This window comes from Oryctolagus cuniculus, chromosome 1, assembly GCF_964237555.1.
Source record: "Oryctolagus cuniculus chromosome 1, mOryCun1.1, whole genome shotgun sequence".
Taxonomy (NCBI): domain Eukaryota; kingdom Metazoa; phylum Chordata; class Mammalia; order Lagomorpha; family Leporidae; genus Oryctolagus; species Oryctolagus cuniculus.
This window is the reverse complement of record NC_091432.1, coordinates 217,438,773-217,451,655: the sequence shown is the minus strand read 5'-3', so window position 1 is coordinate 217,451,655 and position 12,883 is coordinate 217,438,773. Positions and strand designations below refer to the sequence as shown.

Sequence of the window (12,883 nt, the reverse complement as noted above, 5' to 3'; positions counted from 1 at the left end):
GCAGTCTCACGGCAGGCAGAAGGGCTGCCAGGGGCTATCTTTTAGATCTGCTTTGGCCCCTCTCGATGGATTTGCTGCCTTCCAAAATGTCTAACAAGCAAGAGGGAAATGATCAGATTTTTCGCCTGAATATCTCATCTCACTGTGTGTGTGTGTGTGCCCTCCCTCCCTCCCCACCCCTCACAAACGCCCACAATTCCCTACACTCTAACCCCTTGGTTGTGCCTATGCCTATACCACCTCATCATCCTCTGTCCCGCGCCCTCCGTCCAGGGCCCTGCTGAGCCGCTGTGCAACCCTGAGCAAGCTCCCGCCCCTCTCTGGAGTTCCATCTCCTTGACTGTAGAGGGAGCAGGTTAGCTCAGATCAGCACACAGGAGGCCAACAGAAGCGCGCATTAGCCCTACAGGCGCTCTCTCGAATTCTCTCATGGCTACATTGTTTAAAAAGAAAGAAAGTGAAAAGAAATCATGAAATTCATTTAAAGAATACATCTTATTTAACCAATATAAAAAATATCGTCATTTCAATAAAGCGATTGCTTCTGTGATCTCTTACAGCCTTTAAAAGGCTGTGCGGATGGACTGGCCACATTTCAATGGCTCAAAAGCCACCTGTGGCTGGAGGTTACCAGCGTGTAATGGCTGGCCGGGGATTAGATCCTGTCCAGCTCTCTGACTTCTCAGATAAGAGGAGCAGCCCCTTGTAAATTCCACCTACAGCTTGCCCAGCACCACGCGGGGTGGGGGTGGGGGGGGGGCCTGCTTCCCTTCCCTGCTGCCTCCTTTCAGGCCAGTTTCAGTTTTATTTCAGATCACTTTCACTTTCTGCTTTCCCAGCATACACTATAAGAAACACCCATGTAAACACACTGAAAAACATTTTACAGTTATTTTTCCCAGCTGATGAAATTCAAAAAGAAGAAGAAGAAGAAGAAGAAGAAGAAGAAGAAGAAGAAGAAGAAGAAGAAGAAGAAGAAAGAAAGAAAGAAAGAAAGAAAGAAAGAAAGAAAGAAAGAAAGAAAGAAAGAAAGAAAGAAAGAAAGAAAAGCAAATTTCCCCAGCATCCAAAAATAGGCTTTTGTCTATTCTCTTGGGGCACTCCCAAGGCCCTGAGGTTGTCCACCTGGCTTGTAGAACTCTGCGCCCGAAGCACAGCAAAAATCCAAACTCCCAGCAACATTTCACTGGACCAGAGGTTTCCACCCTTACTCCACTGATGTTCCACAAAAATGCTGGGCAGATGGGAATCGGTCCGGCAGGATGGACAGCCCGGAGGTAGAACGGCTAACTCCTCTGGCGTGCTGTCCTAGACAATAACCCATTTGCCCAGCAAGGCAAAACAGCTTCTGACTTTGAACTTCTCCAGCAAACCACGAGCCTGGAGCGAGCCGAGGGCCTGCGGGAAGCTCTCTCCCTCGGCACGAGTCATTTGCACCCACGAGGGAGCTGCTGGGCTTTGTTCCTCCCTGGGGCTCCCCCACCCACCGATGATAGGGACTGGCCTTTGGGGACCCCAGGTCCGGCCCCGCCACGGGGCTGGCTTCAGCAGAAAGCAGTTTTTACTGTGTTTTCTATGGTAGACTGCGAAGCCATGGTGTCACCTGACTCCGTTCATTCTCTTGAGCTTATAGATGAAGCCTCGTTCTGCTTTGTCAGCCAAAATATTTATATCATTTTTCTGTCGACTCAATACTGTCCTCACCTCGGCCTCTCTCCTTTCCTTTTTCAGAAAAGGCGTTGTCACCAATGCGTGTCTCCAGCTCTCTGATGGTGGGGTCAGTTCACGCGTGGGGTGCTCTTGCAAGAAGCTTGGTGGGGGTCTAAGCATGGACTGCCCTCCCACTTCACAGATGAACAAACAGAGGCTGGGCCAGGGGTTCCCAGGGCCTGCCAGGGCTGCACCAGCTGCGAACAAGGGAGGAGGCCAGGGGGCTAAACCAAACTGGAGAGTTCGGACCGAGGGAGAGGCCACGGAATCTTTGGAATATTTCTAAACTCTACGATGGCAACAAGATAAAAATTCAACAAGCTAAGGAGTCAATTCATCTTCTGGGCGAACCAGTCTGTGCGTCTCAGTCTCCCCCAAGGTGCCCACAAATGACTCAACATGGCATTAACCATCAGAGATACATTCATACAGCTGTAAAAATTACACACATTACAAAATCACCGCACCTGCGGGGCTCCAGAGTTCAAAAACCTTCCCCAAACCTGTGATCTCCTTTCGTTTCTGCGAAAGATGACGGCCAGCCCATTTCGCACACAGAGATGAAGACGCAGAAGGACCAAGGAACTCGCCATGGGCTTCAGGGCCAATCAGCAGCGTCACCATCCAGGAAGCCCAGGGCCTGGCTAGCTCATGTGCCCGTGGGCTGTACCCTCGCCCACGCCCAGCCACCAGCATCTCCCCTTTGAAACCTGATCACTCCAGGATCAGGCAGAGAAGCAGGTCATCCAGCCCCGGCTTTGATGACAGCCCCAAGGGTATCTAATTATAACAAGGAAGGGAGGAGCCAGGATTCTCTCGCTATTTCTCAAGACCAAATTAATTTTAATTCCTTCTGACAGTGTATGTGCATACAGCTAAAGCAGTGGTTGAGGAATTAAGAAATCTAAGGCTTTCAGTCTGATCTCTGCCTGTTCACTGAAGTTTTGGCATGTCACTCCACCTTCCTGCCTAGCCTCAGTTTCTCAGTGTGTATGTGTGTACGCGCATTGTGTGCACACGTGCTTATATGCACGTGAGGGAAGGAGGAGAATGACTGGGTCAGTGAGGATAAGTTGGCTTCACATCCCACCTGACTGACAGCAGTATACTATACACTCCAAAGCCATTCATTGGCCAGACCTGGTAGCAAAGACTGCCATGATCGATTAGTCATGTCTGCCACAGGTTCAAAAAGGGGGGTGGCAGTCTGTATGTTATGTGTTTACCATCCCTGGACTAGCTGTACAAATGACATGCTGCAGGTGGAAGGCCCTGGCGCTTGACTAAGCTTTCTTCTCCCAAGGCTCCTAACCCTCCAAACCCTGTGTGGCATTATCATTGTCACCATTATTAGCAGGATCATCCCTACTTCACGGGTATGGAAATAAGGTGCAGGGAAATGAAACACTTTGCCAAACAGCACAAAATGGTCAAGGGGTGCAGGAGAGTTGCCCCTCCAACTTTGATCTGTTCTCTCTGCCCTTGGAATGTCACAGTGGGCTCCTGCCATTGGCGAGAGCCCCTCGGGTGGCTGTACAGAGGGACCACCCATTCACAGGCCCCCTCTTCCCTCCCACTGGCTCCTTACGCCTTTCAGAGGAGACACCCTCTGCAAAATCACATAGCGCAACAAAGCCGCCCTGGAAAGAGGCGTTAGGTAGGAGCTGCAGGTGTCTTCCCCGGGTGAAGCCACACCCTCGCTGCACAGGAAGAGAAGCCAAGCCCCCGGATAAGGGAGGTAAAAAAAAAAAGCAGAGTCTGGGGCTGGTGCCATGGCTCACTTGGCTAATCCTCCGCCTGCGGCGCTGGCATCCCATATGGGCTCCGGGTTCTAGTCCTGGTTGCTCCTCTTCCAGTCCAGCTCTCTGCTGTGGCCCAGGAGGGCAGTGGAGGATGGCCAGGTGCTTGGGCCCCTGCACCCACATGGGAGACCAGGAGGGAGCACCTTGCTCCTGGCTTCGGATCAGCCTAGCGCTGGCCGTAGCAGCCATTTGAGGGGTGAACCAATGGAAGGAAGACCTTTCTGTCTCTCTCTGTCTAACTCTGTCAGATAAATACATAAATAAATAAATTTTTAAAAAAAGCAGAGTCTGGCATTCCCTGGCACTCCACAACACCAGCACAAACGACACCCCACTCCCGCAACACCACAATGTCTGAGGCTGGGCGATGCACCAGCAAGTTTGTGACAGTTATCTGTTAATAACAAGCAGGGGAAATAGTTCCCTAAAGGAATCCATCTACCACCAGGCACATCCACAATTCAGAAACATGGACGTTTGGGGACATGAACACTGAGGACACCTGGTCTACCTTCCACTGGAATTCTGTGCTCACCTGTTGAGTGAGGCCATGCAGTGTTAAAAAGTCTGGTGTTGTAGGAAACTCACACACACACACACACACACACACACAAACCCACTCAGCAGATACACAGAATGGTCTGAGTTTTCTGCCATAAATTTTCCTTGAGCCTTTGGCATCTTACAAACAAGAATCCAACCAAAGAGGAGGTCTGATGCAGCATCAAATCACACACCCAGCCACTTCAGGTTATCATATCTGTGTGCCCAAGGTTCTGCAAGGAGCCCCTATGTCCACTTCTGGGCACTTGGCTAGGAGGACCAGCCCCTCCCACAAATCCTGGACACCGCGGGAGCCCTTCTCCAGCCCCAGGAAGGCAGTGCCGGCCTCACAACCCCTGCCAATCAGCCATCGGAATGATGACCCCAGATGCCACCCCCATCATCAGAAAGACAAACTTTACATTAATGGATGAGGAGGATGGGGTCAAAGTGGTGAGAGGAACTTATGAAAACTTCCTCAAGACACATCAAGTCAAGGAGCATCTTCCCGCCTGAGGACCCCTGCGCATGTACCATTTCAAGGAGCCACGGACCTCAGAGCCAGCTGTTAAGAAAAGGTGCCGGGGCCGGAGCTGTGGCATAGCAGGTAAAGCCACCTCCTGCAGTGCCGGCATCCCATATGGGCACCAGTTCGAGCCCTGGCTGCTCCCTTCCAAACCAGCTCTCTGCTGTGGCCTGGGAAAGCAGTAGAAGATGGCCCAAGTCCTTGGACCCTTGCACCTGCATGGGAGACCCAGAAGAAGCTCCTGGCTCCTGGCTTTGGATCAGCACAGCTCCGGCCGTTGCAGCCATCTGGAGAGTAAACCAGCAGATGGAAGACTTCTCTCTCTCTGCCTCTCCTTCTCTCTCTGTGTAACTCTGACTTTCAAATAAATAAGTAAATCTAGAAAGAAAAGAAAAGAAAAGAAAAGAAAAGAAAAGAAAAGAAAAGAAAAGAAAAGAAAAGAAAAGAAAAGAAAAGAAAAGAAAAGAAAAGAAAAGGTGCCAGGGCCGCACTGTGGCATAGCAGGTAAAGCCACCTCCTGCAGTGCCGGCATCCCATATGGGTGCCAATTCTAGTCCTAGCTGCTCCACTTCCGATCCAGCTCTCTGCTGATGGCCTGGAAAAGCAGCAGAAGACGGTCCAAGTCCTTGGGCCCCTACACCCGCAAGGGAGGCTTAGAAGAAGCTCCTGGCTTTGGATCAGCCCAGCTCTGGCCGTTGTAGCCATTTAGGGAGTGAACCAGTGGATGGAGGACCTCTCTCTCTCTCTCTCTCTCTGTAACTCTGCCTTTCAAATAAATAAATAAACATTCAAAAGAAAAGAAAAGGTAAGGTAAGGTACCATGGGGCCTTAACAAGACGCTGCTTTTGGCCAAATGGTCAAACCCAAATGAGTCACTCAAATTCGACTGATCTGAGCAATTTCCAAAAATCAAATTAAGTCATCAAATATGCATTGAGCTGCCGCTCTGTGCCAGACCCTAAAATGAAGAAGCCATGATCTCCACCTTCAGGGAATTCACAAATTGGCCAGAGAAACAGAGACACAGACCAGCAACTCTCTGGGTAGCCACAGAGTTTGGGGAGTACCAGGAACAGACACAGGGGGATTAACCCCACCCGGGGAGGTGGGAAGGGGCTCACAGAAGAGGAGGTGCAACTCATCCTAAGGACGGCCTCGTGGAGCAGAGATGAATGACAGAGAGGGCAGACAGGTGGGGGGGCGCCCAGCGTGTGCAGCAGCTGAAAGGTACACGGTTCACCGTGATTAAGGTTTATGCCTTTTAAAGACTCTGCCATAGGCTCAGAAACAAATCCAGAAATATTCAAAGGAGCTGGAGCACCCTGGAACGAAAGCCTGGAGAACACTTTGACAAGAAAGTTGCGTCCTGAGTCTGTTTTAAAACAACCAAAAAAAGTGAACACTTGCCATCAGGTGTTGTCTGCAGGACTCCAATCGCCCCAAATGCACACCCAGTGGCACATGCTGCCCTCTTCTAAAAACCTCTGCCAGGCTGGGTGCTTGCACTTCATTCAGTCCTCAGACAACCTTTCAAGGTCAAGATCATTACCCTCCTCTTTCCAGATGCAGAAGCTGCGGTTCCAAAAGCCAGAAGTGACTTTCCCAAAGCAACCCAAGGCTGACCATGCCATGAGGTTGGATTTCCAACTCTGGCCTGGCTGACCTCAAATTCAGCTTTCCCTTTTGCCAACTGGGGACGACTTTGGCCATTCCTGTGTGTCTGGGGAGATTTCCCAGGATTTCTAAGTTTTCACTTCCGAAATGGAACTTTTCCCGTCTGAGGCCCTCCTTTCCCTGGGACCCTGATCCTCGTCCTAGCAACTTCTGCCCTCTGAAATCTGCAGCCTCCTCTCAGCCGCACACTTCACCAGCACACAAGCTGCCCCGTGTCCTTTCGGAGTTTCTGGCCATTGTTTGGCAATGTCAACTACGGTGTCCTGGCAGGAGATTCCCTTTGGGAAAGTGAAGAGGGAGGGGTGGACCCCAGGAGCCAAGGGGAGCTGAGTGGGTGGAACCTACCACCACTGCAGGCTGAGATGCCTCGCAGCAGTTGGGACGCAGGTAGGAAGTCGCGCCAGCAAAACCAAAAGACCCAAGAGGCACCGAGAACCTCTGGAGGCTAACCAGTAACAAGGACCAGACGGAACATCGGTCTGGCATGATACCATCTGAGACGGCAGCCACCGGCCACGCGTGGCTCCTGAGCACAGGAGCCGTGGCCACTCAGAACTCAGATATGCTGGAGGAGGAAAACACACATCAGATCACTAGACTTCACCCCTCCCTCAAAAAGAATGCAAAATGCCACATTAATAATTTTTCATACGGATGGCACGTGGAAATGTCAGTATTGTGGACACACTGCATTAAATAAACTCTATTATTAAAATCAATGTCACCTGTTTCATTTTTTAATATACTACTAGGAAATTTAAAATTACATACATGGCTTGTGTTATGCCACTTGAATTCTGTTTCTGTGGGATAGTGCTGGCCTGATACATTTAAACCATGAGGGAACTAAGAGCAATTTGGGGGCCGGCGTTGTGGTGCAGTGTAGCCACTGTCTGTGGTGCAGGCGTCCCATGTGGGTGCTGGTTCAAGTCCCGACTATTCTATTCCAATCCGGCTCCCTGCTAATGCACCTGGCTTCAAACTGGCTCAGCCCTGGCTGTTGCCGCCATCTGGGGAGTGAACCAGTGGAAGATGTCTTTCTGTCCCCACCTCTCTATAACTCTGCCTTTCAAATAAATAATTTTTCTTTTTTTAAAAAAAAGGGCAATTTTGGAATTCTGAAGGAAAGGTATGCACACAAAACTGCAGACACACACAGAGAATCTGATGAAAACTCAGCCCAGAGAGGAGCTCTCTAAGTCCAGAAAAGTCTCTCCAGCAATTTCAACTCAAGGTGGGGACTAGAAGTCATGGGAACAGGGATGCCGCAGCACCTTCCCAATCTCCAGGTAACACAGACGCAGCAAAAACACTGCCTTCCAACCAGCACCTGCCCTTCCAGCCTAAGCCGAGCCCCACAGGCTGGGGGTGGGGCCCAAGCACCCATGCAACGGAGTCTTCTTCCAGGGCAGCCTCTGAGCCAAGCTCAACCAGAGGACCAAACACATGGCACAAGATCCCTGCCTCACCAGCGAAATGAAGGAGAAAATAAAGTCTCTGCGACACACAATGCAGTCCCCCAGCGGTCCACCAGGGCGGCGCACCTGGCAGGAGTCCTTGCATCCCACATCTGCAGATATAAACAAACAAGTTCCCTGAGACAATCCCTACCTGCGCCCGGTGCTCTAACTCTGCTATTTTTGTTCTTCTATCTTCTATTCTTAAAAAAAAAAAAAAAAAAAAAAACGCTGACTGTGGCTCACTAAGTTGATTTCACAACCCACTAATGGGCTGTAATTTGAGGTCTAGCTGGGGGATGGTAATTAAGAGGTACACGCCCCAATCACATTCACTCTGCTATCTGACCATGGCACCCCTCTCTCCAGCCTATGGGAGTCCAGATGTGGCCTCGGAGTCCTTCTCAACACAGGGATGGGGGCAGCTACAAATGAACCACAAATGAATCACAAATGAAACCCACTGGTTACAAAGCGATCATTTCCTAAAAGCAGCACCCCTGGAGGCTTCGAGGGAAAAAGTGATTGGCCCAAGGTCACCCAGCAAGACCCTGGGTGAGCTGGGGCTCCGGAGGACCCACGCGCAGCCACTTCTGCCCATCATCACCAGGGAGGAGACACGAGTGACGTGAAACATCCGAGCTCACGGCCACGCCAAGTCAGCTTGCACACCACAGCGGAACACGGCCAGGAAGTTCTTCCCCAAACCCACCAACCAGAGGGAAGGAGTCTGGGCTGAGAGACGGCGGCGTGCCAAGGGCTGAGTCAAAGTGAGAACTGTACGTGACTCCGGAGCAGCGTCAGAGCTGCCATTGGCTGTTTACTTTCGAGGACCAGACTGAGGTCAGCCTCACACTGACCAGCCATCTTCCGTGGCTTCCCTTCTACACCAGCAAGAACCCTTGTTCAAGTTCACCTCCATGCAGGGCTGAACATAGAAGCAAACCCTTTATCCTAGCTTGGGCCCACGTCAAGCTATAAAGCAGGCCCTTGAAATTTCAAACCTTATTAGAAGGGAAAAAAAAAAAAAAAAAAAAAACTCCTTAGGCAGAAAAGCAAAACATTAAGTAATAAGAGTCTCCACTGTGAAACTAAATATAAATGACCCTTCACCAAACTAACTCAGCCCATCATCAAATTACCACCCCTCGAGTCCAATTTGCCACATCTTCCCCCCAATATTGTGAGAGGGTGGCGAGCACACACACAAATCAAAATTAGCTCCTGTCCCCAGTTCTGGTCACACCGGCATCTCAAACAGGAGGTGCGAGACAGGGGGCCCAGGCAGACCTCCATCCAGAGGGGGACACCCATAGAAACAAAAGGAGACTGGCCCCGCCCCCGCCGGACCAGCATGCACCTCTGCTTCCTTTACAACAAACATGACCAGAATAACCAATTTAAAAAACAAAAAAGCACATCTAGAAAAACAGAAATGATTTTTCAATTTCTACCCATGGGTTCCCTAGAAACCACAGACGAGAAAACAAAATTTCTGCAAAATGGATGAGAAAGACTCTTGAGTTGTGTGTCAGGAGATCCAGGCCACACAAAGGGATATGCTGCAATTATTTTTATTCCTGGCACCAGAAATAACCTGTTATCTGCAACCCTGAGTTGTGCTCAGTGGCCCCTACCTCGAGCCACCCGGCCCTGGCCAGGCCTCCCACCTCAGGAGGTCTCCAGAGCCCCTTGGAAATTAGAAATTCCTTGACCGTCCTAGGAATCGGCCTAAATAATTCAACAGAAAAACAATTTTTTTAATTATGCTATTTAAAAAAAAAAGCAAGCTCATTCCAAATATGTCAGAATGTGGCCAGTCAGCCCCGCAAGATTTCATTACTTAAAAATAAAATAAAATAAAATAAAACCCCCCAAATGCAATGGCGATGATGAGAAATGTCGAACCTTGGCCACCGTCGAATGTGAGTCATCGCGTTCCTGTCCCCTTAGAATTCCCAATTTCCGCAAAACAGGGTTAGGAACCTATGACCTGGGGCCACTGATTCTTCTGAGACAGCACAGGGTTTTGTATCCTTGCCTAAGGGAACCCTCCCACCCATAGGAGCCCACCCTGCATGTATTACCCATAGACTCCTTCTGAGCCGGAAAAATTGCAACTTTTTTTTTTTTGGCCCAAAATCTCCAGCAAGTTCAACCAGATACTAATTTATCCCAAATAACCCTTCACCTTCCAGTGAGCACCTTTTTCTCACCTGTCAAATTTCAACCCAGTCAATATTGGCCTTCTGAAAAAAAATTTTTTTTCTTGTTGTTGTTTTACCTTCATTTGATTCATTTTACAGTCAAGAATTCCACATCAAATCCTGCTGTCACAGATGCTTTCATATTCTAAACACAGGTACCCTTGCCTTTGGCTTTTGTTTGTAGTGGTTTTTTTTCCCCTTAAAAAAATAAATTTTGCTGCTAAAATCAGCTGAGTGGGAGTTTTACCCCATTCCTTCAGCAAAATGTTTCACCAGGAAAGAGGGCTCCGATTGAGAATCTCTCTCTGTGCCTTGCCCCCTTCTATCTTTCTTTCTTGTTAAGTCAGTAAAATTTGTTGGTTTTTTTGTATGTGTGTGTGATCACAAAATCCTCCCCCCCCCAAAAAAAAAAAAAATGATGTAGGCCAATGGATTTTTGCCCCCTTTCAAAGTCATCAAATTTGTTACAAATACTCAGTGTTAATGAACTACCAACTCCTCCACATCACAATCAAAGAGGCCTGGAACCAATCTGGATTTAAAAAAAAAAATAACAAATTTTTCAAATTGGAAGAGTGAACAAGACAGAGAAGGAAGAATTTCCTCCCCACCAAGGACTCCTCAACCCTTGTCTTCATCAACTGATTCGGTTCACGTCATAAAAAATGAGCTTCTGTGAATCCACTGTTAGTTTTTTCATAATAATGTTAATTATGCATATCTTATTTTAATGGCGGTCTCTCCTACAAATCTGTGGGCTACTCAATTGGTATACTGGATGAATTTACATTTTTTCCACTGAATATTGTTCAAAAAAGGGCTCCTGGCATTTTCTGGATAAAACAACAAGAAAGAAATGCCTACACCTTTCAGGAAACAAAATCAGAAAACAATCTTAATTATTCCATCAAAACAAAACACACAGACACACACACACATACACACACACACAAAACCCAGTAAATGCAGAAAAAAGAAAGGCAGAATTTCACTCGAACTTTTCCAGTTTCTGTTTTTCTTTAGAATCTTGAGATTTAAAGGCAGCAAAATGTAAATGCAAAATTAAAAAAAAAAACTACAATTTTTGGGTGTGTCCAATGGCAACATTTTAGGGTCTATTTTCTCTTTGAAATCCCTCCTTCTTGGGAATAGAAAAACTTTAAATATTGTCAAATGGTGAAATTAGTCTTTTTTGCCCGCTGAGCTACCTAAGTTCCAAATTACAATGAAGTACAATTTCTAATTGCTTCATAAAGCCAATTCCCCCAGTTTTCCCTAAACTCAATGATCTCCCTCCTTTCCTCATTCCAATTAGTTTTTTTCTCAAACTAAAATGACTTGGGCAGTCCAGCTGACTTTGCTTTTAGGAGGTTTTTCCCTTTTTCCCCTTCAAGAACTGAATTCATTCAAATTCCAGCTTAATTTTCATTTACATATTATCTGGATTTGGCTTCAGAAATAAAAATTGTCCCCGCGTTCCTGGAAAGATCAAAGGGGAAATTTTCACCCCCCAAAAAGGAAAAAAAAAAGAATCCCTTCGCCCTCCACTGCTTTGCAGGGCAAACTTTCGAAAAAATAAGAAATAAAAAATATTTCTTTTCAATTTTAATTTCTTTTTTTATTTACAAAATAGTATCCTCTAGGTGGCGTCGTTTTAATGGGAAAAAACTACCGTTTGAAGAAAAATTAGAAAAAAAAATTGAGAAAGGGAAATATGGCCTTAAAAAAAATAAGATTGTAGCAAAGACGGGGGGAGGCCCGAAGGAAAACCCTCCTGGGGGGTCGTCGGGGACCCCGAGCGCGGACAGGGTCGGGGGAAATTGCCAATTTGAGGGGGAGGGGGGAGAGCTGGAAGGGGCTGCATTTTTGCAAAATGTGAATTGTCCAAACTGAAATGGCTGCTCTGTCCTCTCGTCGCTTTGTTTTCTGGGCTCCGGTCCGAGCCCGGGGCTGGCGGGGGCGCCGGCTGGGGGCCCGCCGCGGCCCCCCTCGCCACCCCCGCCCCCCGTCGCAGCCCGCAGCGCCCCGGGGGGGTGCTCCCCGGACCCCGAGCCCCGCGCTGGCGCCCACAAAAAGCCCGCAAACGCGCCCAGGCACTTTGCATTCTGCAAATCTTGCAATGAAGTGGCGCAGCGCCCCGGGCCCCGGCCCCCCGAGGCCCCCGCGCGGTGCATGCCCCCCGGCCCCCCGTCGTACCTGCGGAGCCGCCGCGCCGCCCGGCTGGTTCATGGGTCCGTGCGGGAGGAGGCGGCCCCGGCGCGTCCTGCTCCTCCCGGGCCGGGCTGCTGGTGCGCGCACAATGCCGCCGCCGCCGCCGCCGCCGCCGCCGCTGCCGCCGCCGCCGCCGCCGCTCCCTCCTCCGCCCGCCCCGCTCAGGCCGGGGGGGCGGGGGCGCGGGGGGCGCGCGGGGGGGGCGCCGGCCCTCGCCCCCACCCCCGGCCCGCTCCGGCCGCGCCGCCGCCGCTGCCGCCGCCGCCGAGCCGCCCCTCGCGGGGCCGCCGCCGCCCCCCGCCGCCCTGCCCGCCCCCGGGCCGGCCTCGCCGCGCGGCCCGCGAGCTCCGGGCCTCGGCCTCGGCCTCGGCGCCGCCGGCCTCCGCGCCGCACACAAAGCCGGCCGGCCCCGGGGCGCGCCCGTCCGCCAGCCCCCCGGGCCGCCGCACGCCCGCCCCCCAAACTTTCCCGCGCCGCGCCCTGCCCTGTGCGCGCCCCCCACGCCCGCCCCGCGGCGCCCCGCGGCCTCCAGCCCTTCGCAAATGTCATGTGCACGGTGGGAGAAAAGTTTGGGGAGCCGGCTCCTGGCGGAGCGCAAGGGGTTAATAGGAACTCTGCACCCCCTCCCACACCCCCCCCAAAAATGAGATGGATTTTTACATAAAAGTTCTGCAGAGCTGGCCTCGTGGAAGCCTGGCAGGCGGACCGGGAGTGTGGCTGTTGGCCCTGCCACCTCTCACCCAAGGGGATCAA

At 50.5% G+C, this 12,883-nt stretch overlaps 1 protein-coding gene across 4 annotated transcripts in view; it reads right to left on the bottom strand.

Annotated features, from left to right (window-relative positions):
• Positions 1–12,272, bottom strand: part of ZNF618 (zinc finger protein 618) — a 183,449-nt gene extending 171,177 nt beyond the window's left edge. For all 4 annotated transcript variants that reach the window (XM_051842734.2, XM_051842741.2, XM_051842749.2 and 1 more), the window contains exon 1: positions 12,116–12,272. In XM_051842734.2, the coding sequence (XP_051698694.2) occupies positions 12,116–12,148 (33 nt within the window). In that variant the 5' untranslated portion in view covers positions 12,149–12,272. The remainder of the gene's footprint in view (positions 1–12,115) is intronic.
• Positions 12,273–12,883: the final 611 nt, after the last annotated feature.